The sequence below is a fragment of the Entelurus aequoreus genome, linkage group LG06 (genome assembly GCF_033978785.1).
Source record: "Entelurus aequoreus isolate RoL-2023_Sb linkage group LG06, RoL_Eaeq_v1.1, whole genome shotgun sequence".
Lineage (NCBI taxonomy): Eukaryota > Metazoa > Chordata > Actinopteri > Syngnathiformes > Syngnathidae > Entelurus > Entelurus aequoreus.
In genome coordinates this window covers 15,133,024-15,157,351 of record NC_084736.1, presented here as the reverse complement: position 1 = coordinate 15,157,351, position 24,328 = coordinate 15,133,024, and the positions used below count along the sequence as shown (strand labels likewise).

General features: G+C 38.8%; 1 protein-coding gene and 1 long non-coding RNA gene across 4 annotated transcripts in view; one reads left to right on the top strand and one right to left on the bottom strand.

Moving 5' to 3' along the window:
- Positions 1–24,328, top strand: part of cacnb1 (calcium channel, voltage-dependent, beta 1 subunit) — a 99,268-nt gene that overhangs the window by 29,278 nt on the left and 45,662 nt on the right. For all 3 annotated transcript variants that reach the window (XM_062050051.1, XM_062050054.1, XM_062050053.1), the window contains exons 3-6: positions 16,720–16,839; positions 16,917–17,039; positions 20,089–20,225; positions 20,316–20,383. In XM_062050051.1, coding sequence (XP_061906035.1) covers positions 16,720–16,839; positions 16,917–17,039; positions 20,089–20,225; positions 20,316–20,383 — 448 coding nt within the window. The remainder of the gene's footprint in view (positions 1–16,719; positions 16,840–16,916; positions 17,040–20,088; positions 20,226–20,315; positions 20,384–24,328) is intronic.
- LOC133651863 (uncharacterized) overlaps positions 1–24,328 on the bottom strand; it is a 74,863-nt gene that overhangs the window by 32,996 nt on the left and 17,539 nt on the right. The window lies entirely within an intron of this gene.

Genomic DNA, 24,328 nt, shown 5'->3' with positions numbered 1-24,328 from the left:
TCGTTCCATGTCTGATTCCACAGTTATGCTAGTTGCTCCATGCCATAGTTTGGTTAGTTGTTTTCATGTCTATAGTTTCATGTTTCATGTCCTAAGTTTTTTGCCTTAGCTTCCGCGTGCGATAGGCACGCTTGTATACGGGTTGTTTTGTTTTTTTGTACTTCGTTGAGTGTTAGTTGAATAATTAAATATGTTCCTACCTTCACGCCTTGTCCGGAATAGTCCGATTGCTTCCCGGGAGAACAAACCTCGCAGTAAGCTGCGACCCCCCCGACATGACAATTAACGTGTTATTATTCATAACCAGCCCCCCTGCCCCCTGAAATCTCCCCGAACTTGTCCTATACGTTTGTGCTGGAAAATCTTGTCTAAGTATTATAGTTTTTATGTTAACGTTTTATGATTCATACCCCCTCCAGTTGTGCTATGTTTGTGCTGCAAAAATATTTGTATGTATTATAGTTTTTATGTTTTCATTTCATTATTCATAACCACCCCACATTCCACGTCAAAATCTCCCCCAAACTTGTCCCATTTGTTTGCGCTGGTTTGTGCTGCAATCTTTTTTGTCTATTATATTTTTAAGGTTATTTACTATTATAGGTGTTATGTTATGAACCTGTTATTATTCATAACAATCCCCTCACCACCACCCCTCCATCAAAATCTCCCCACACCAGTCCCATTCTTTTGTGCTGCAATTTGTTTTTTAAAATAATTTTTATGTTAACATTAGAGTTTTTATCTTATTAAGGTGTTACCATTCATAACCAGCCAAAATCTCTCCAAACTTTTCCCAAACGTTTGTGCTGCAAATATATATATTTTTTTGTTATTAATTATATAGTTTTGCTATAAACGTGTTATTACTCATAACCAGCCCCCCACCTTGTCAAAATCTCTTCAAACGTGTCCCATTTGTTTGTGCTACGTTTTTGCTGCATTTTTTGTCTCCTTATTATAGTGATGTAATTAACATGTTTATTATTCATAACCAGTCCCCTTCCCCACCAACTTAGTCAAAATCTCCACAAACTTGTCCCATTTATTTGTGGTACGTTTGTGCTGCCAAATGTTGTCTAACTATTACAGTTTGAATGTTATGGGGCTGTTATTAATGATAACACGTTAATAACATAACTATATAGCTAGACCGGGGGTCAGCAACCCGCGGCTCTAGAGCCACATGCGGCTCTTGAGCGCCGCCCTGGTGGCTCCATGGGGCTTTTTCAAAAATGTATGGAAATGGAAAAAAAATGGGGTGAAAAATATATTTTGTGTTGTAATATGGTTTCTGTAGGAGGACAAACACGACAAAAAAGCTTCCTAATTGTTAGAAAGCCCACTGTTGAATTTGTTTGTGTTTTTGCTTCACTGATGAGAGTATTAGGCGAGCGCCGCTTTGTCCTACTAATTTCAGCGGCCCTTGAACTCACCGTTGTGTGGACCGTGACTCAACAGTTTGTTTACATGTATAACTTTCTCCGACGCTGCCACAGAAAGACTTGTTTTATGCCACTCCTTTGTTTCATTTTGTCCACCCAATGTTTTATACTGTGAATGCACAAAGGTGAGCTTATTCAAGTCTTGTAATGTTTTGCGGCTCAAGACAGATTACTTTTTTGTATTTTTGGTCCAATATGGCTCTTTCAACATTTTGGGTTGCTGACCCCTGACTTAGGCCTACTACACTACTCTACTTTAATGTTAATTCTACCCACTGTTGAATATGTTTGTGTTTATGCTTCACTGATGAGTGTTTGGCGGCGCCGTTTTGTCCAACTAATTTCAGCGGCCCTCGAACTCACCGTTGTGTGGACCGTGACTCAACAGTTTGTTTTACATGTACAACTTTCTCCGACGCTGCCACAGAAAGATGTGTTTTATGCCACTGCTTCTTTGTCTCATTTTGTCCACCAAACGTTTTATACTGTGCGTGAATGCACAAAGGTGAGCTTATTTAAGTCTTGTAATGTTTTGCGCCTCCAGACAGATTACTTTTTTGTATTTTTGGTCCAATATGGCTCTTTCACATTTTGGGTTGCCGACCCCTGAGCTAGACAAAACATTTTTGCATTTTTGGCAGTTATTTGGCAGTTATTTCACTTGATTATTTGTATTATGTTAATATTTAATTTATTGTTAATTGAATATTTTCTATGATAGCTTGACACAGGTTACAGATGCAGCTCTCAGCAGCTGAGGCGGTTACTATGACACCAGGAGGGGGGTCTCCAGCAGGTGCTGCGGGCCAATAGGGAGGCGGCAGGGCCGTCATGTGACCTGCAGCTATTTTGAAAAGGGGGAGCTGTGTGCGAAGTGAAGCAAGCGGCTTAAAATTAGAGACACAGCTCGGTGACATGAGAGGCGGCCGACAGGGAAGCTGCTTCAGCGTGTGATTGGTTCCCGGGGGTTATTGATCACTTTCTGATTGGCGTAATTGCGCATCTGCCTCCTTCTTCTGAGTGTGACTCGGCCCGACCAGGCAGCGTGACTCAAGCGTTTGTCAGTTATCTCAGACGTCATCCCCGCCTCTTATTTTTGTGCGTCCCGACCCCCTGAGTCGGATATTAAAAGTCTTTGCGGAATTTCCTCGTGTCGGGAAGCTCCCAGAAGATGACTCAGAGCTGGCCAGTTGGGGGCTGGTGGCGCCCTCATTACACACGGGAGCACCGCCACCACAGAGGAGATGAAACAGGAAGTGGGCGGGCATGTGTGTGTGTGAATACTGGGAGTTAGCGAGGTGGTGGTCCCGTCGCCCCGGCAACAGGGAGTGTCTACATTTTGAGTCTGTAGGACGCCACAATGCGACAGGTGGCCGAGCTAGAATCAACATGTTGGTTTTTGCCGTTTGGTTTGGAATCACTCAAAGAGACGAGGGTGCTAATAAAAAGCAGCACGGGACATTAAACACACACACACACACACACACATTCTTGTATTTGTGACCTCGAAAAATGGCTACCTTTTTAGGACCACCCTTTCTAGATACAGTATATAAAGATTTGTATTTACAACATTAATAATATATACATACTATGCAAATATAAAAAAGGTAAGCTTTTAGTAATTTTTTTTTTTTTTTTGTAATTGTTTTTTAATCTTCATTATTTACTTTGTTATTACAGAATGTCGCTATATAAATTTATATTTTTTTTAATTAATTTTGGCCAAAGGGGGTGCATTTCAATTTCTTACACACACTTGTTTTTTCATATGTTGGCCAGTGGGGGAGCACTTCAAATCCCTCCTTTTTGGGACCACCCTAATTTTGATCGATTTCACCACCAGGGGTGCAAATGAGACATTCTCTATTAGATGCAATGGTTTTCTGTACTGGGACCATGATTTACATAGATAGATAGTACTTTATTGATTTATGTGCTAACTTGTTCATATAGAAGGTACTTTTCCTTGTTGATGTCTCAAGAAGGGTAGAAAAATACACACACACACACACACACACACACACACACACACACACACACACACACACACACACACACACACACACACACACACACACACACACACACACACACACACACACACATTCTTGTATTTGTTACCTTTTCGAGACCTAAAAAAAATGCCGACTTCTTTAGGACCACCCTTTCTAGATATATAAAGATTTGTATTTACAACATTAATAATATATACATACTATGCAAATATAAAAAGGTAAGCTTTTAGTTCATATTTATTTTTTATTTTTTTAAATTGTTTTTTAATTTTCATTATTTAGTTTAAGTTATTACAGTATGTCCCTATATACATTTATTTTTTTAATCAATTTTGGCCAAAGGGGGCGCATTTCAATTCCTTACACACACTTGTAATTACATATGTTGGCCAGAGGGGGAGCACTTCAAATTTTTACACACACTTGTTATTTCATATGTTGACCAGAGGGGGAGCACTTTTAAAGCCGACACAGTCAATTTGAAAACTCCCTCCTTTTTGGGACCACCCTAATTTTGATAGATTTCACCACCAGGGTTGCATATGAGACATTCTCTATTAGATGCAATGGTTTTCCGTATTGGGATCATGATTTATGTCCTAACTTGTTCCTCAAATGGAAGGTACTTTTCCTTGTTGATGTCTCAAGAAGGGTAGAAAAATAAACACACACACACACAAACACTTCCTTGTATTTGTTACCTTTTTGAGACCTCCGAAAAATGCCGACCTCTTTAGGACCACCCTTTCTAGATATATAAAGATTTGTATTTACAACATCAATAATATATACATACTATGCAAATATAAAAAGGTAAGCTTGTAGTTAATATTTTTTAATTGTTTTTTAATCTTCATTATTTAGTTCAAGTTATTACGGTATGTCGCTATATACATATTTTTTAATTTTTTAATTAATTTTGGCCAAAGGGGGCGCATTTCAATTCGTTACACACACTTGTTATTTCATATGTTGACCAGAGGGGGAGCACTTTTAAAGCCGACACACAGTCAATTTGAAAACTCCCTCCTTTTTGGGACCACCCTAATTTTGATAGATTTCACCACCAGGGGTGCAAATGAGACTTTCTCTATTAGATGCAATGGTTTTCCGTATTGGGACCATGATTTATGTCCTAACTTGTTCCTCATATGGAAGGTACTTTTCCTTGTTGATGTCTCAAGAAGGGTAGAAAAATAAACACACACACACAAACACATTCTTGTATTTGTTACCTTTTTGAGACCTCCGAAAAATGCCAACCTCTTTAGGACCACCCTTTCTAGATATATAAAGATTTGTATTTACAACATCAATAATATATACATACTATGCAAATATAAAAAGGTAAGTTTTAGTTAATATTTATCATTTTTTAATTGTTTTTTAATCTTCATTATTTAGTTCAAGTTATTACAGTATGTCGCTATATACATATTTTTTAATTAATTTTGGCCAAAGGGGGCGCATTTCAATTCCATACACACGCTTATTATTACATATGTTGGCCAGATGGGGAGCACTTCAAATTCTTACACACACTTGTTATTTCATATGTTGACCGGAGGGGGGAGCACTTTTAAAACCGACACACAGTCAATTTGAAAACTTCCTTCTTTTTGGGACCACCCTAATTTTGATAGATTTCACCACCAGGGGTGCAAATGAGACATTCTCTATTAGATGCAATGGTTTTCCGTATTGGGACCATGATTTATGTCCTAACTTGTTCACCGGTCCTCATATGGAAGGTACTTTTCCTTGTTGTTGTCTCAAGAAGGGCAGAAATACAAGAAAAACACACACACACACACACCACACACTTTCTACTGCATCCCAGAGGCATCCAGTAACCAAATCCTCACAGCTCTCAAAAGCATAAGACGATAGGAACCCGATCCTATGTCGACTTTTATTGCTTACAAACTGAGGGAAATCCACTTTGACGCTCATTAAAGGGATCAAATTAACGCGACATGCTGTATAAACATGTCGTGTTAGCATTAGGTGGTTTTTAACGCTAAAAACCATAAAGTTACATTGTTGTTGTTGGATTTTTTTTTAAGCCCCCCCTCCAAGAGTTTTTATGCCGCGTTGTATTTTGTATATGTGCTTTGCTATAAATTGTTTTCCTGGTATCAAACTAAGCCCCCCACAATAGAAGTTTAGTTAGGGAATTGCTTTTTTCCCCTCCTTTTCCTACCTTTTTTACAGGGCCCTGCCGACCCAATCAGTGTTCCCGTTGTGTCCCCCCTGTAACTGTATGTCTGTTCTTGGTAGGGTTGTACGGTATACCGGTACTGGTATAGTATCGCGGTACTAATGATTAAAAAAAAAATTATATTACACTACCGTTCAAAAGTTTGGGGACACCCAAACAATTTTGTGTAATAGCCTTCATTTCTAAGAACAAGAATAGACTGTCGAGTTTCAGATGAAAGTTCTCTTTTTCGGGCCATTTTGAGCGTTTAATTGACCCCACAAATGTGATGCTCCAGAAACTCAATCAGCTCAAAGGAATGTCAGTTTTGTAGCTTCTGTAACGAGCTAAACTGTTTTCAGATGTGTGAACATGATTGCACAAGGGTTTTCTAATCATCAATTAGCCTTCTGAGCCAATGAGCAAACACATTGTACCATTAGAACACTGGAGTGATAGTTGCTGGAAATGGGCCTCTATACACCTATGTAGATATTGTACCAAAAACCAGACATTTGCAGCTAGAATAGTCATTTACCACATTAGCAATGTATAGAGTGTATTTCTTTAAAGTTAAGACTAGTTTAAAGTTATCTTCATTGAAAAGTACAGTGCTTTTCCTTCAAAAATAAGGACATTTCAATGTGACCCAAACTTTTGAACGGTAGTGTATATTTATAAACTCAGGAAATACATCCCTGGACACATGAGGACTTTAAATATGACCAATGTATGATCCTGTAACTACTTTGTATCGGATCAATACCTAAATTTGTGGTATCATCCAAAAGTAAAGTATCCAAACAACAGAATAAGCTGTTAAGCTAAATAAATAAATGTCCACTGCAGAGGATGCTGGTTGTGTGGAGGATAGAGCAAGACAGTTACACCTACTGTCCCTCGTGTGTGCCATGTGGGATATTATCTGTACAGTTTGTGGCCCCATTTTGGTCTTTAATTTTACTTGTGTAACATTCAAGGGTCTATAGCAGGGGTCAGCAGCCCGCGGCTATCGAGCTGTATGCGGCTCTTTAGCGCCGCCCTAGTGGCTCCCTGGAGTATTTTTTTAAAAATGATTGAAAATGGGAAAGGTGGGTGGGGGGGAAATATATATTTTTTGTTTTAGTATGGTTTTTGTTTAAAGAACAAACATGACACAGACTTTCCCAATTGTTAGAAAGCCCACTGTTTAATATGTTTGTTTGTATGCTTCACTGATGTCAGTATTTGGTGAACATCGTTTTGTCCTACTAATTTCGGTGGTTCTTGAACTCACCTTAGTGTGGACTGTGACGCAACAGTTTGTTTACATGTAAAATATTCCACTCCTCTCTCATTTTGTCCACCAAACGTTTTATGCTGTGCGTGAATTCACAAAGGTGCGCTTTGTTGATGTTATTGACTTGTGTAGAGTGCTAATCAGGCATATTTGGTCAGCGCATGAACGCAAGCTAATTAATGCTAACATTCTACTTAGGCTAGCTGTATGTACATATTGCATCATTATGCCTCCTTTGTAGATATATTTGAGCTCATTTAATTTCCTTTACTTTAATCCTCTTTGTAAATAATTTAGTTTTGCATGTCTCATGACACATTATCTGTATGCAATTTTGGCTGCATTTCAGATAGTTTTTTGTGTCCCATGTTGTTCCAGACCACAGCAAGCATTACCTAGCTTGCCAAAGATTGTAATAAATCTATTAAAAGAAGACAGTCTCCGTTTCCTTTAACTTGGACATACACATCTATACCTTTGGCCGTTAAAAGCCAGTAGTTTCCAGGAGTTATCTCACCTTCTGAGTAGCCTCTGATTTACTAATGGTTTTCTAATGTTGTAGAATGTAGAATAAATATTACATTTCAACATTTCTGTCAACGAAGATTTGCTTCAGCCTTCGACACATAGTCATTTTGATAGTAGACTATTATAGCTGTTTGTTGCCTTCATTGTAAGACTTATATACGGCTTTTAATTTTTTGCAGCTCCAGACAGATTTGTTTTTTGTGTTTTTGGTCCAATATGGCTCTTTCAACGTTTTGGGTTGACGACTCTTGGTCCATAGGGCTGACTGTCGCCTAGTGAGTATTGTAATACAGTTGTCCCTCGACACAATGCGCTTCGAGGTTTGCGGCTTGTAAAGATGACTATGTGGGTGCTATTTCTTGTCTAAAGGGATTTTTAAATATTATAGACCGTATTTAAAAAGTCATTGTGGAGGTCTTGCTCCTCCGGGTTCCTTGGACCACCAATGACAGACATAAGAGCTGCGTTCATGGTTAAGAACAATTATTTATTTTTCCTTAAACGCCCCTTCTCGTGCTTTTCAGCCATCAGGTCTTGTCAGTTCTGTCCGTCTCACTCTCACTCTCACTCTCGTTCGTGCTCGTCCTCGTATTCGTGTTCGTGTTCCACTATCTACCACCCCTCTTCGCCTTCCCAACTGCTGCCTTTAACAGAGCGACAGGTGATCAGACAAACACTCCCAGGTGGGTCATCTACGCACCTGTCGCTGATCTCGAAGCCGGTCCTGGCACACCCCGCTTCGCTGCAGGTCCGCAGGCCCCGCCCCCCCATCCCCCCCCCCCCCACACACACACACAGTCATGAACAGGTTTTTTATGCTCTCGCTATAAAGAATATTACATTTATAATCAATAATTCATACCTCACAGAAATCCATTTACCATGGCCCAGTCCAAAACCAATTTTTTTAAAGCAAATAATATTGTTGATGTACCTGTATATGCCTATTTCTGCTGTGTGGAATATTTCTCTTGTTGCCCTATTTGTATTTGACTTTATTAGATGAATATATTTAAAGTTTGGTGCAGCCGGACTGGACTAGGAGGGGATAGAAAGAAGAAAAAAAAGAAGACCGAGGGGGAAATTGCGGGACATGAGTGGGATAAGACAGAGAGACAACAACAAAAAACAATAAACGACAGAACATTATCAACAAATATGATACATACAACTATGATACCAAAAGTGATAGCCAAGAACAGTTAATGAAGTAGATAGTAATAACACAGAAATGACCATGAATATTATTGCATTACAAATGGAGCAATACAAATACCAATAGAAATAACACTATTGATAATGAATAATACCTCTTATCAACATTACAATCACTTCAAATACAATAATACATATAGGACAGGCCAAAAGTTTGGACACACCTTCTCATTTCAATGTGTTTTCTTTATTTTCATGACTATTTACATTGTTCCTTTGATTGTCACTGAAGGCATCAAAACTATGACCCCTATGAAGTGAAAACCCTTTCAGGTGACTACCTCTTGAAGCTCATCGAGAGAATGCCAAGAGTGTGCAAAGCAGTAATCTGAGCAAAGGGTGGCTATTTTGAAGAAACTAGAATATGAAACATGTTTTCAGTTATTTCACCTTTTTTTTGTTAAGTACATAACTCCACACGTGTTCATTCATCGTTTTGATGCCTTCAGTGACAATCTACAATGTAAATAGTCATGAAAATAAAGAAAACGCATTGAATGAGTAGAAGGTGTGTCCAAACTTTTGGCCTGTACTGTATATGTATATGTATTATTATATTCTGAACCAATTAATGGTGATAATCGAGAGTTTACTGTAAAAGTCTTGGTGACCAGAAGTAGATTTGACGATTGGTAAGGGAGTGCGTGCATAAAAGACACAACCAACAAAAATTCAGTTAAAGTAAGTTTATAATTACATATTATGAAATACGGTATTAGTAATATTTTACAGGTTTTGTAAAGATGTGTATTTGTGTATTTACTAGAGATGTGATAATGGCTTTTTTGCCGATATCCGATATTGTCCAACTCTTAATTACCGATTCCGATATCAACCGATACCGATATATACAGTCGTGGAATTAACACATTATTATGCCTAATTTTGTTGTAATGCCCCGCTGGATGCATTAAACAATGTAACAAAGTTTTTCAAAATAAATCAACTCAAGTTATGGAAAAAAATCGGGGGGTGTATATTGTAGCGTCCCGGAAGAGTTAGTGCTGCAAGGGGTTCTGGATATTTGTTATGTTGTGTTACGGTGCGGATTTTCTCCCGAAATGTGTTTGTCATTCTTGGTTGGTGTGGGTTCACAGTGTGGCGCATATTTGTAACAGTGTTAAAGTTGTTTATACGGCTACCCTCAGTGTGACTTGTATGGCTGTTGACCAAGTATGGATTGCATTCACTTGTGTGTGTAAAAAGCCGTAGATATTATGTGATTGGGTCGGCACGCAAATGCAGTGCCTTTAAGGCACGCCCCCAATATTGTTGTCTGGGTGGAAATCGGGAGAAATTCGGGAGAATGGTTGACCTGGGAGATTATCAGGAGGGGCACTGAAATTCTGGAGTCTCCCGGGAAAATCGGGAGGGTTGGCAAGTATGACTGGGAGACGCAACTGCTCTCTACTTCTCCCTATGTCCGTGTACCACTCCGTACAGCGGCGTTTTAAAAAGTCATAAATTTTACTTTTTTAAACAGATACCGATAATTTCCGATATTACATTTTAAAGCATTTATCTGCCGATAATACATCTCTAGTATTTACTATACATAATCAGGTACAAACAGTCATCACAACTGCTATTCAGTTTTATACAATATGTTAAATAGTTACGTGTTCATATTTCAGATAATGTCCAAAGTTTATATAAAGAGATTTTAGAAAATAGGTTGATACGTCCAAAGAAGGACAAAAGTGGTCTACATCTCCGAACGCAGTGAAGCCAATTCAAAACTGCTATGCTGCTTCGGCATTAATTGAAAAAGTAAATGGAACACAATATATGTGCAAAACCTATGGAAAAACAAATGTTTTTTAAACCATATATCTTTAAGGAAAAGGTTCGGCTACAATATCAACTTAAATAGTACGGACTTTTAGAAATGAGGTCGTAAATCTGTCACGATGACGGCAGTTGAAGGGATTCTAAATGAGCAATTATCTCTATGGGCTTCTGAATGGACACAGCTTAAACTATTACAAAAGACATGTTGACTCACCGCTGAATAAGTCGTGCAGAAACTAAGTATTATTGTATCCATCATGCAATTCAGTCCGTCAAAGTAGAACAAGCAAGCACCAGCTACTGAAATGTAATAGTTGTGGCCCCTAAAAACTGCATAGGGTGTTTATACCAGGGGCCGTACCGAAACATTCTGATTGCAAAAACATGTACCAATTCACCTTTTAATACCACGTTTTGTCACCCTGCTTTTGGAGGACTGGACTACCTGTTGGCGACAACATGTCCACACCTGTAGTGACAGTGTCAGCACTTACGCTATATTGCCAAAAGTATTTGGCCGCCTTCCGTGACTCACATATGAACTTGAAGTGCCATCCCATGGAATTGTCCAAAATGTTTTGGTATCCTGGAGCATTCAAAGTTCATTTCACTGGAACTAAGGGGCCAAGCCCAACTCCTGAAAAACAACCCCACACCATAATTCCTCCTCCACCAAATTTCACACTTGGCACAATGCAGTCCGTTGTAGTGTAATGTAGTGTTCTCATGGCAACCTCCAAACCCAGACCCGTCCCTCAGATTGCCAGATGGAAAAGCGTGACTCATCAGTCCAGAGAATGCATCGCCACTGCTGTAGAGTCCAGTGGCGATGTGCATCCCACGCTTTGCATTGGACTTGTTGATATATGGCTTAGATACAGCTGCTCGGCCATGGAAACCCATTCCATGAAGCTCTCTGTGTACTGTACGTGGGCTAATTGGAAGGTCACATGAAGTTTGGAGCTCTGTAGCAACTGACTGTGCAGAAATTATTTGCACTATGTGCTTCAGCATCCGCTGACTCCTCTCTGTCAGTTTGTGTGGCCTACCACTTGGCATACTTGCCAACCTTGAGACCTCCGAATTCGGGAGATGGGGGGCGTGGTTGCGGGGGCGGGGTTGAGGTGCGGGCAGCATACCCCTTCCCCTTCGAGCTTTTCTGGATGAAATTAAATTATTTTTTCCAATCATTGTGGAACTTGCAAGCGTATTTCTTCTTCTTACTTGTCGTCGCCATGTCTCTTCTTCGTTCTTCTGCTTCGTCTCCTTCTTGTTGTGTGTGCAGTTGTGCACTGAGCACCAAAAGCCGTAGATGTTATTGTAGCGTCCCGGAAGAGTTAATTCTGCAAGGGATTCTGGGTATTTGTTCTGTTCTGTTTGTTGTGTTACGGTGCGGATGTTCTCCCGAAATGTGTTTGTCATTCTTGTTTGGTGTGGGTTCACAGTGTGGCGCATATTTGTAACAGTGTTAAAGTTGTTTATACAGCAACCCTCAGTGACATGTATGGCTGTTGACCAAGTATGCCTTGTGTTATCATTAAACCAGTTAAAAGATCGTACAACGTGTCAGCATTTCTTGACATCTTTGAGTAAAGACCATTGTTAAACCCGTCCAACGCTATTTTATTATGTGACTGGGCCGGTACGCTGTTTATATGGAGGAAAAGCGGACGCCTGGACAGCACGCGGCTGTTAAGGGGTGAAGGTTTCAGGTGAGAGAGGACGTTAAAGGCAGTGCCTTTAATGCACGCCCCCAATATTGTTGTCCGGGTGGAAATCGGGAGAAATTCGGGAGAATGGTTGCCCCGGGAGATTTTCGGGAGGGGCACTGAAATTCGGGAGTCTCCCGGAAAAATCGGGAGGGTTGGCAAGTATGCCACTTGGTGGCTGAGTTGCTGTGGTTCCCAAACTCTTCACTTTTCCTATAATAAAGTTGACTTTGGAATATTTAGGAGCGAGGAAATTTCACGACTGGATTTGTTGCACAGGTGGCATCCTATGACAGTTCCACGCTGGAAATCACTGAGAGCGGCCCATTCTTTCACAAATGTTTGTAGAAACAGTATCCATGCCTATGTGTTTGATTTTATATTTTATACACCGGGCCAACTGATTAGGGCACCTGATTCTCATCATTTGGATGGGTGGCCAAATACTTTTGGCAATATAGTGTAACTTAAACTGGCTCATTAGGCCGGTGCACTCGTGCCTACAGTAGCTCGCCCATGGACCGGCTAAAAGGCAGAGAGATAACGGCCGCACTCGCCCGACACGTGCGTGGACTGTCCATCAGGGGTGGAATAGTTCGTCATCGTTTTGCGTCCGTATGGTTTATGTCATCTTTCGAGCGCTCTCACCTCTATTTTGGAAGCCCACACCTCCATGACTCACTTGTTCTGCTTGGCACCTCGAGGCTGCCGGCGCTCTTGTCAGCACCTCCTACGAAGCACCAGGCGGCCAAAATACAAAAATAAATGAAAGAGAAAGGAGAAACAACAAGAGATATTGTTGTGTACACGCATCAAAACGCCACAGCACGACCGCACATGTGGGTCGACACGCTGACGGTGGCCTGGGTGTCCGCTTTAAGGGTCAGTCGCCGGGTGTCGCGTTACCGCAGCATGAGCGCCAAAAGTGTTATCATGAAAAATGAGCACTTCTTCATTCGGTACACTTGAGCTGTGTCTTTACAAAGCAATATAAATAATGCTCACTTTCTAGGTATTAATTAGCTTACAGTTAGAGATGCCCTGCGATGAGGTGGCGACTTGTCCAGGGTGTACCCCGCCTTCCGCCCGATTGTAGCTGAGATAGGCTCCAGCGCCCCCCGCGACTCCAAAGGGAATAAGCGGTAGAAAATGGATGGATGGATGGACAGTTACAGATGTCCAATAATGGCTTTTTTGCCGATATCCGATATTCCAATATTGTCTAACTCTTAATTACCGATTCCGATATCAACCGATACCGATATATACAGTCGTGGAATCAACACATTATTATGCCTAATTTTGTTGTGATGCCCCGCTGGATGCATTAAACAATGTAACAAGGTTTTCCAAAATAAATCAACTCAAGTTATGGAAAAAAATGCCAACATGGCACTGCCATATTTATTATTGAAGTCACAAAGTGCATTATTTTTTTTAACATGCCTCAAAACAACAGCTTGGAATTTGGGACATGCTCTCCCTGAGAGAGCATGAGGAGGTTGAGGTGGGCGGGGGTTGAGGTGTGTGTGTGTGTGTGGGGGGGGGGGGGTGGTAGGGGATAGCGGGGGGGTGTATATTGTAGCGTCCCGGAAGAGTTAGTGCTGCAAGGGGTTCTGGGTATTTGTTCTGTTGTGTTTATGTTGTGTTACGGTGCGGTTCACAGTGTGGCGCATATTTGTAACAGTGTTAAAGTTGTTTATACGGCCACCCTCAGTGTGACCTGTATGGCTGTTGACCAAGTATGCCTTGCATTCACTTGTGTGTGTGAAAAGCCGTAGATATTCTGTGACTGGGCCGGCACGCAAAGCCAGTGCCTTTTAAGGTTTGTTGGCGCTCTGTACTTCTCCCTACGTCCGTGTACACAGCGGCGTTTTAAAAAGTCACAAATTTTACTTTTTGAAACAGATACCGATATTTTCCGACATCACTTATGGGCCGATAATATTGGCAGTCCGATATTATCGGACATCTCTACTTACAGTATGTTATGTTGTATTACAATTTATATACCACATAATATATTACGAAAATCATGTTTAATCGAGAATCGATTCTGAATCGAATTGTCACCCCACAAATTGGAATCGATTCACACCCGTGATCCGGAACAGCCCTAAAATCGAATCAGGTGTTCCTCATTCGATTTACTGAAACATTTTATGAAAATACGACTATACCTTTTTGAATTATGTGCTTACTAACCAACTAGCTGACAAACCAACGGAAACATTACTAAAGCATTTTAGATAATTTTGTATGTTTAAACCTAAAAATCATGTGTTTTGATACTTGGCATTGTCTTAGAAGTATACCAACTTCTCTTATATTAGCATGCTATAGTTTTATGCTAGCATTTTTGCTAATTTTATTAACCTTGGATTTTTCAGACGGTACAGATGTTTATCAAGATCCTACATCCTGTTTGTCTAAGTCAAGGCCCGCAGGCCAGATCCGGCCCGCAAAATAATGATCTATGGCCCCCGGGATGATATTTGATTAGTAGAAGAACCGGCCCGCAAGCCACAGCCGTCTGCTGCTGTTTTGCACACACCAAAACTCATCAGTGTTGGTGCTAGGAATTTCCAGGGACCCCATCAAGTCATAAAAATGGGGTCCCACAGTAAATTTTTGGGGTCCCACTTTTTTGTAACCGTTTTGAAAACAATTGATAAACGTATGCATTATCCTGTTATATCTCACATTCTTTATATTGTGTTTTGGAAAACGGTTGTCATAAACTTTACTTAATTCATAAAAAAAATAATAATACAAAAGAAAACACATTTTTATGCATATGTAAATGTATTCAGTTATAAACATTCATTCTTTTTCTTCTTTCCTTCGTGGATCTAAACTTTACCGCTGCCGGTATTTTTTTTCTATATTTTTATTGTAATATTTTCAGAATGTGTTTGTTCTATTTTTGGCCAAAGTAAGACAAAGAAACAATCTGAAGTTGTCTTTATTTTTTTAGTTTTAATGCCATGATTTTAATAGTCCCGCCCGCGTGTGCACAGATTTTCCTCCATGCGGCCCCTGAGCTAAAATGAGTTCGACACCCCTGTCCTACATGGTACAATTTGTAAAGTAGGGGACGTGAAGTATAATTTTTCACAAATTAAAATGTTTAAAAAAAATAATAAATAAATAAAATGAAAAAATGTTTGTTTCATTAAAAAAAAAAAATCATTGAAGTTGCTTAAACAAAAGCTAAACAGTTTCGAATTTTGTTTCCTTTATATATATATATATATATATATATATATATATATATATATATATATATATATATATATATATATATATGGCTACCAAAAAAAAAAAGTATAAATATAAAATTGTGTAGCAACTTTCCCATTGTAAGTAGAGATGTCCGATAATGGCTTTTTTGCCGATATTCCGATATTGTCCAACTCTTAATTACCGATTCCGATATCAACCGATACCGATATGTACAGTTGTGGAATTAACACATTATTATGCCTAATTTTGTTGTGATGCCCCGCTGGATGCATTAAACAATGTAACAAGGTTTTCCAAAATAAATCAACTCAAGTTATGGAAAAAAATGCCAACATGGCACTGCCATATTTATTATTGAAGTCACAAAGTGCATTATTTTTTTTAACATGCCTCAAAACAGCAGCTTGGAATTTGGGACATGCTCTCCCTGAGAGAGCATGAGGAGGTTGAGGTGGGCGGGGTTGGGGGGACGGGGTTAACGTGGGGGGGGGTAGGGGGTAGCAGGGGGTGTATATTGTAGCGTCCTGGAAGAGTTAGTGCTGCAAGGGGTTCTGGGTATTTGTTCTGTTGTGTTTGTTGCGTTACGGTGCGGATGTTCTCCCGAAATGTGTTTGTCATTCTTGTTTGGTGTGGGTTCACAGTGTGGTGCATATTTGTAACCGTGTTAAAGTTGTTTATACGGCCACCCTCAGTGTGACCTGTATGGCTGTTGACCAAGTATGCCTTGCATTCACTTGTGTGTGTGAAAAGCCGTAGATATTATGGGATTGGGCCAGCATGCAAAGGCAGTGCCTTTAAGGTTTATTAGCGCTCTGTACTTCTCCCTACGTCCGTGTACCACTCCGTACAGCGGCGTTTTAAAAAGTCATAGATTTTACTTTTTGAAACCGATACCGATAATTTCCGATATTACATTTTAAAGCATTTATCGGCCGATATTATCGGACATCTCTACAACACAGTGAAAACATGAATATGTTTTGTAAATTTCTTGTATTGGATCTCATTAGGTGTACCTAATGAGGTGTCCATCCGTAGGCATCATAAGCAGCCCATTGTGTGTGTATTGGCCACGCCCACTTTGTGCAAGATGTTTTATCTGCATGGCTGAATCTGCACTGGAAACCTTTTGTGGCGCGTCCAAAGCACCTCAAATTACACCGAGTCATCTTTCAGTCATTATGAGCACCATGTAGTCCGTGCGGACCCTCCAGAAGGTCTTCGCAATCGTGCCATGGATGCACAATCAGGCAGCCAGAACCTCGCTGACGTTCATTTTGTGCGGCAGGGGTCGGCCGACTCATACACGAGCCGGCCGTCGGACTCCGATGTCTCCCTGGAGGAGGACCCTGAGGCCCTGAGGAAGGAGGCGGACCGGCAGGCCCTCGCCACGCTCGAGAAAGCAAAGGTCAGAGGTTTTGCACTTTCACGTCAATGCTCGCCGTTACTTCACGTTTTTTTTGTCCTTTTCTCTCTCCCGTTCAGACCAAACCTGTGGCGTTTGCGGTGCGGACTAACGTGGGCTACAACCCGGGCCCCAGCGATGACGTTCCTGTGCAAGGCATGGCCATATCCTTCGAAACCAAAGACTTCTTGCATATTAAAGAGGTTAGAGGCTTGTTTTTGTTTCATCATAAGCTCAAAAGCCTGTTTTTAATTTTTTTTTTTATACCATATTCCATTTTTTTGGGCCTAAATTAAACATTTTCAGGCATATAAATGTCTAAACGAACTATAATATCAATATTAAAGTTTTATAGGCCACTAGATGAGACCAAACCAATCAGAGCGCGCTGTAAAGTATTGTGTCCGCTGATTGGCTCAGCCTTAGGCAGCACTCAGTCCCGCCTTTACCAGTGTAAAAGTGCCTATATGGGTGTTATTTCTTTTCTAGATAGCTTTCATGATGTTAAAAAAATTTATTTATTATTTTTTTAAAGGCCTACTGAAATGAAATGTTCTTATTTAAACGGGGATAGCAGGTCCATTCTATGTGTCATACTTGATCATTTCGCGATATTGACATATTTTTGCTGAAAGGATTTAGTAGAGAAAATCGACGATAAAGTCCGCAACTTTTGGTCGCTGAAAAAAAAGCCTTGCCTGTACCGGGAGTAGCGTGACGTCACAGGTTGTGGAGCGCCTCACATCTGCACATTGTTTACAATCATGGCCACCAGCAGCGAGAGCGATTCGGACTGAGAAAGCGACGATTACCCCATTAATTTGAGCGAGGATGAAAGATTTGTGGATAAGGAAAGTGAGAGTGAAGGACTAGAGGGCAGTGGAAGCGATTCAGATAGGGAAGATGCTGTGAGAGGCGGGTGGGACCTGATATTCAGCTGGGAATGACTAAAACAGTAAAAAAACACAAGACATATATATACTCTATTAGCCACAACACAACCAGGCTTATATTTAATATGCCACCAATTAATCCGCATAACAAACACCTCCCCCCTCCCGTCCATACAACCCACCAATACAAATCAAACACCCGCACAACACACTCAATCCCACAGCTCAAAGTACCGTTCACCTCCGTAAAGTTCATACAGCACATATATTTCCCCAAAGTTACGTACGTGACATGCACATAGCAGCACGCACGTACGGGCAAGCGATCAAATGTTTGGAAGCCAAAGCTGCGTACTCACGGTAGCGCGTCTGCTATCCAACTCAAAGTCCTCCTGGTTGTGTTGCTGCAGCCATCCGCTAATACACCGCTTCCCACCTACAGCTTTCTTCTTTGCTGTCTTCATTGTTCATTAAACAAATTGCAAAAGATTCACCAACACAGATGTCCAGAATACTGTGGAATTTTGCGATGAAAACAGACGACTTAATAGCTGGCCACAATGGTGTCCCAATATGTCCGCACAATCCGTGACGTCACGCGCAAACGTCATCATACCGAGACGTTTTCAGCAGAATATTTCGCGGGAAATTTAAAATTGCACTTTACTAATCTAACCCGGCCGTATTGGCATGTGTTGCAATGTTAAGATTTCATCATTGATATATAAACTATCAGACTGCGTGGTCGGTAGTGCTGGGTTTCAGTAGGCCTTTAATGCTCTTGATGAAAATATAACATTGATCAATTGATCATTATTAGTTTATATATATTTATTAGGGATGTCCAATAATATCGGACTGCCGATATTATCGGCTGATAAATGCTTTAAAATGTAATATCGGAAATTATCGGTAAAAAACGAAAGATGTTGTGATGCAAAAAAATATCGACGTAATCATAGTAGTATCGACTAGATACATGCCTGTACTTGATATCATTACAGTGGATGTCAGGTGTAGATCCACCAATGGCGTTTGTTTACATTTTGATGCCGGTGAGCTACGGTGAAGCATGTTTAGCTATTCCTCGTCTTGTAGGGATGATACTTGTAAGAAACATACTTTATTTGTCGCCATGGAGACCAGGATTCGTGATTTAGAAGTAGCTAAAACACTGCAGACTGGGGCTGGACTTTAGCCGCTAGCTAGGTAGCCATGTCTTAAAGCACCTCTTCCTGAGGGCGTTTCAGTGTTATAACTTCACCTTTATCGTTAGTTTTGAAGCCAAAATGCGTCCGATCTCCCTTTTCTGTCTACACACTGTGTCTGCTTGTAAGTACTCTGTGATTGTGCGCTGCCGAACATGCTCCTCTGCTCGTAAACCAGCAATGACTCGACGTGACGACGACGCGGGCGCTGGGACCGGTACTTTTCAGAGGCGGTATAGTACCGAAAATGATTCATTAGTATCGCGGGACAATACTAACACTGGTATACCGTACAATCCTACTTAGAGTAATTATAAGGCACACTTTATTTGTAATTATTACATTTTTGTGAATAATTTGACAACGTACTATTTTATACTGCTTTAGTACAGTGAAGAATATGTAACCGTTTAATTGCATTTAAGGGTCTGTGTGGTAATTAGGTTAGGACACATTGTATTTAAGTAATGGCAGTCAGGTATGGTGGAATGGAGCCACACAGTTTTTTGAACTTGCTCTTACTTACTCTTACTCTTTCGTACTGTAACACTCTGGCTTTATTTTGTTATAATTTTTTTCCCCTCATCGTTATTGTTTGACGTTTCGGAATGATTAAGTTCACAGGTAAACAATACACAAAACGAAGAGGAGCGTCTGTAGTTTTTTGTTGTTGTTGCCGTGGCAAGCGGGAGCAGGACAAAGTAGAGGAGCGTCAAGCTGAGGCTTTATTAGGAAACTACAGGTCTCGTCACCAAAAACACATCGCGGGCAAAAAGTTGGTTTGTGTGCGCACAAAAATGCAACCATGATTTCGCCACAAATTTGATACCATGTGGAGATCTGTGTTTTGTGTTATTTTTTTCAGAAATGTGTAAAGAAATAGAGCAAAAACATATGTCCACTGCAGAGGACGCTAACTCTCAGGTGCATAGAGAGAATAAAAGTTTTTCCTGAATTCAATAGTGTTTTTCACATTCCTTTTTAAAATGCTGGCACTCACAACTTTCTTTGGCCCCGGTGTGGATTTTTTTGCAGTAATACTCAATAAAAAAAACTTGAGTATGTGGAATGATACGCCGGCTAGTACGATGACATGCTTTTAATATTGACTGGGGAAAGCTTGTGGATCGGCCGTCTCTTTTTGCATGCAGAAGTACAATAACGACTGGTGGATCGGGCGCCTGGTGAAGGAAGGCTGCGAGGTGGGCTTCATCCCCAGCCCGGTCAAGCTGGAGAACACCCGCCTGCTGCAGGAGCAGAGGATGAGGCAGAACCGACTCAGCTCCAGGTTAGTGTTGACGAATCACAGTCCTCCCCCCCCCCCCCCCCCCCCAGACCTTCTGAAGACGCTGACCTGCGTCCTTATTTCTGAACACAGTAAATCGGGAGGGAGCTCCAGTCTGGATGTTGCCACAGGAACCCGCAGGCCCACCCCACCCGGCACAGGTGAGGTCAGGGAGGTGGCGTCCCACTTGTTCATTTGCATACGCGCTGATCAGTCGGTGAACCAGCAGGCGGCCGGGTCAAGTAGCAGACAGGACAGAAACAGAGCTAAGAGCTGGTTAGCGGGGCTTCACACTCGAACATACCATCCCCACCCCTCCTCGTCCACACCTGCACCGACACAACTTCCTCTTTCTATCTATTTTTCTTATTCACTCAGCTTTTGTTGCTTCAATTAAGGCTCTCTGTTCTTCTACTTCTCCTATAATTGTGAGTGCTGAGAGAAAAGCCTAAACACTCACGCTGTCGTTCAGAGAAAAAAATTATATTTATTTTTCTTGCCTCAACGGTAATCAATCGACGAAGAAAAATAACGCAGGGTAAAGACAACATTCCTACAGTGTGTTTAAATTAAAGCCACTAGAGAGCGTATTTGCACGTTATTGCGTCGTTTTGAATGCTCCTTCCTGGCTTTGCCGTTTCTGCTCGGTAGCATCATTCAGCATTCAATATGTACAAAATGTCTACAACACGTCTCTGAAACACATGAAATGCATGCAAAATGTTGCGGAAATACGTGTAAAATGCGCACAAACTCCTTCTCAGATCGGTACAAAACATTGATGCACAAATTGGCAATGAAATGTATGCAAAATGCCTATAAAATGTCCTAAAAATGCCTTCGAAATATGTAAGGAATTGTAAAACATACCTATAAAACGTGTGTTTGAATTATGCACGAAATGCCAATGGAGTGCACACAGAGAGCCTATAAAATGTATGCAAAATGCCAAAGAAAACTGCATACGAACGATGAAATGCACACAAAATAATAATACAATGTGTTTGAAATGCTTATGAAATACTTGAAAATGCCCATAAGATACGTACAATGTGCCTAAATGCGTACCAAATGTCTAAACTGCCTACAAAATAAATACACAATGTTAAAATATGCACAAAATGTTGACCAAAAATGTCTGAAATATTCAGATACATCCAAAATGTCTATTAAATGCGTACAAAATGTTGACCAAAAATGGCCAAAATATTTTTTAAATATGAATAAAAATAAAAACACAATGCCTGTTAAATGCCAACAATGTTGACAAAAAATGTCTGAAATATTTATAATATATGTACAAAATGCCCATTTTAAATGCATTACAAATGTTGACAAAAAGTTGGTTGAGGTTTATTTTGAACATGTTTACAATTTCAACATGATACATTACATAATACACATATTTTAATGTATCATTACAACATGTCCGATAAGAAGTAGGAGGAAGCAGAGTTTATTTAATCCTACCACTCTCCAATTCTCATCGACTTATAATTCACTTCTTGCTCTCAATTTGCAACACAGTTTACATCAATGAATTTTTCATACATCGATTCACATATGAGATGAACATTTCATTTTCAATAAATTTCAAGATGTTATGTTTCTAAAATATTAATGAAACTTTTAAAATTGTTTATTAAATTCATACAAAATGTTGAAAAAGAGTCTGAAATATTAATACAAATAGGTAAAAAAAAATGCATATTACATGCATACAAAATGCTGACCAAAAGTTGCTAAAACATACAACAAGGTTCCTAATAAACATGAACAAAATGCTGATAAAAAGCGTCTGCAGTATTGATAAAAATATGCAGAAATTCCTAATAAATCGGAACAAAATCCGGACAAAAAGTGTCTGAAATTATGATAAAAATATGCAAAAATGGCTATTAAATAGGAAGAAAATCCTGACTGTCTGAAATATTGATAAACAAAATGTACAAAATGCCTATTAAATACAAACAAAATGCTGACAAAAATATATTAAATATTGATTAAAAAATATGTATAAAATGCCTACTTAGTACAAAATAAATGCTAACTAAAAGTGAATGCAATATTGAAAAAAATATGTACAAAATTACTATTAGATACAAACAAAATTCTGACAAAAAGTATCTAAAATATTGTTAAATAAATATGTATAAAATGTCTACTAAATACAAAGAAAATGCTAGCTAAAAGTGACTGAAATATTGAAAAAAAATACAAACAAAATGCCTATCAAATACGAACAAAATGCTGACAAAAAGTATCTGAAATATTGATAAGAATACACACAAAATGCGTATTAAATACAAACAAAATGCTGACGAAAAGTGACTGAAATATTGATAAAGAAACATAAAAATGCCTATTAAATACAAACAAAATGTTGACTAAAAGTGTCTAAAATATTGACAAAAATACATAGAAAAAAATAGCTATTAAATACAAACAAAATACTGACAAAAATTATCTGAAATATTGATAAAAATATGCAAAAATGGCTATTAAATAGGAACAAAATCCTGACAAAGTGACTGAAATATTGATTAAAAAATACGTACATAAAAATGCCTATTAAATACAAACAAAATGTTGACTAAAAGTGACTGAAATATTGAAAAAAATACATACAAAAAATGGCTATTAAATACAAACAAAATACTGACAAAAAATATCTGAAATATTGATAAAAAAAATGCAAAAATGGCTATTAAATAGGAACAACATGCTGACAAAAGGTATCTGAAATATTGATTTAAAAATATGTATAAAATGCCTACTAAATACAAAAAAATGCTAACTAAAAGTGATTGAAATATTGAAAAAAATATGAACAAAATGCCTATTAAATACGAACAAAATGCTGACAAAAAGTATCTGAAATATTGATAAAGAGACATAAAAATGCCTATTAAATACAAACAAAATGTTGACTAAAAGTGTCTGAAATATTGACAAAAATACATAGAAAAAATAGCTATTAAATACAAACAAAATACTGACAAAAAATTTCTGAAATTTTGATAAAAATATGCAAAAATGGCTATTAATAGGAACAAAATCCTGACAAAGTGACTGAAATATTGATTTAAAAAAATACGTACATAAAAATGCCTATTAAATACAAACAAAATGTTGACTAAAAGTGACTGAAATATTTTAAAAAATACATTCAAAAAATGGCTATTAAATACAAACAAAATGCTGACAAAAAATATCTGAAATATTGATAAAAAATGCAAAAATGCCTATTAAATAGGAACAACATCCTGACAAAAAGTATCTGAAATATTGATTTAAAAAATATGTATAAAATGCCTACTAAATTAAAAAAAAAAGCTATCTAAAAGTGATTGAAATATTGAAAAAAACATGAACAAAATGCTGACAAAAAGTATCTGAAATATTGATAAGAATACACACAAAACGCTTATTAAATACAAAAAAAATGCTGACAAAGTGACTGAAATATTGATAAGGAAAAATTAAAATGCCTATTAAATACAAACAAAATGTTGACTAAAAATGTCTGAAATATTGACAAGAACGCATACAAAAAATGGCTATTAGATGTAAACAAAATGCTGACAAAAAGTATCTGAAATATTGATTAAAACAAATGTATAAAATGCCTACTAAATACAAAGAAAATGCCAACTAAAAGTGACTGAAATATTGAAAAAAATACGAACAAAATGCCTATTAAATACGAACAAAATGCTGACAAAAAGTATCTGAAATATTAATACACACAAAATGCTTATTAAATACAAACAAAATGCTGACAAAAAGTGACTGAAATATTGACAAAAATACATACAAAAATGGCTGTTAAATACAAACAAAATACTGACAAAGTATTTGAATTATTGATAAAACTATGTACAAAATGTCTATTAAATGCAAACAAAATGCCAATGAAACAACAATCAGTCAGCAACCTGAGACTTCCCTGTAATCTAATAACTGTGTTAATCAGGTATAATGAGGGGCATATTACGGACAGACCCTATGTCTCATATTAACCAGCATCGATTCAATTCTTCCTTTGACATTTTGCTTTGTTGAGCAGTGATTGTAATTTTCAGTTTTTTCCTCGCACTCGCCGA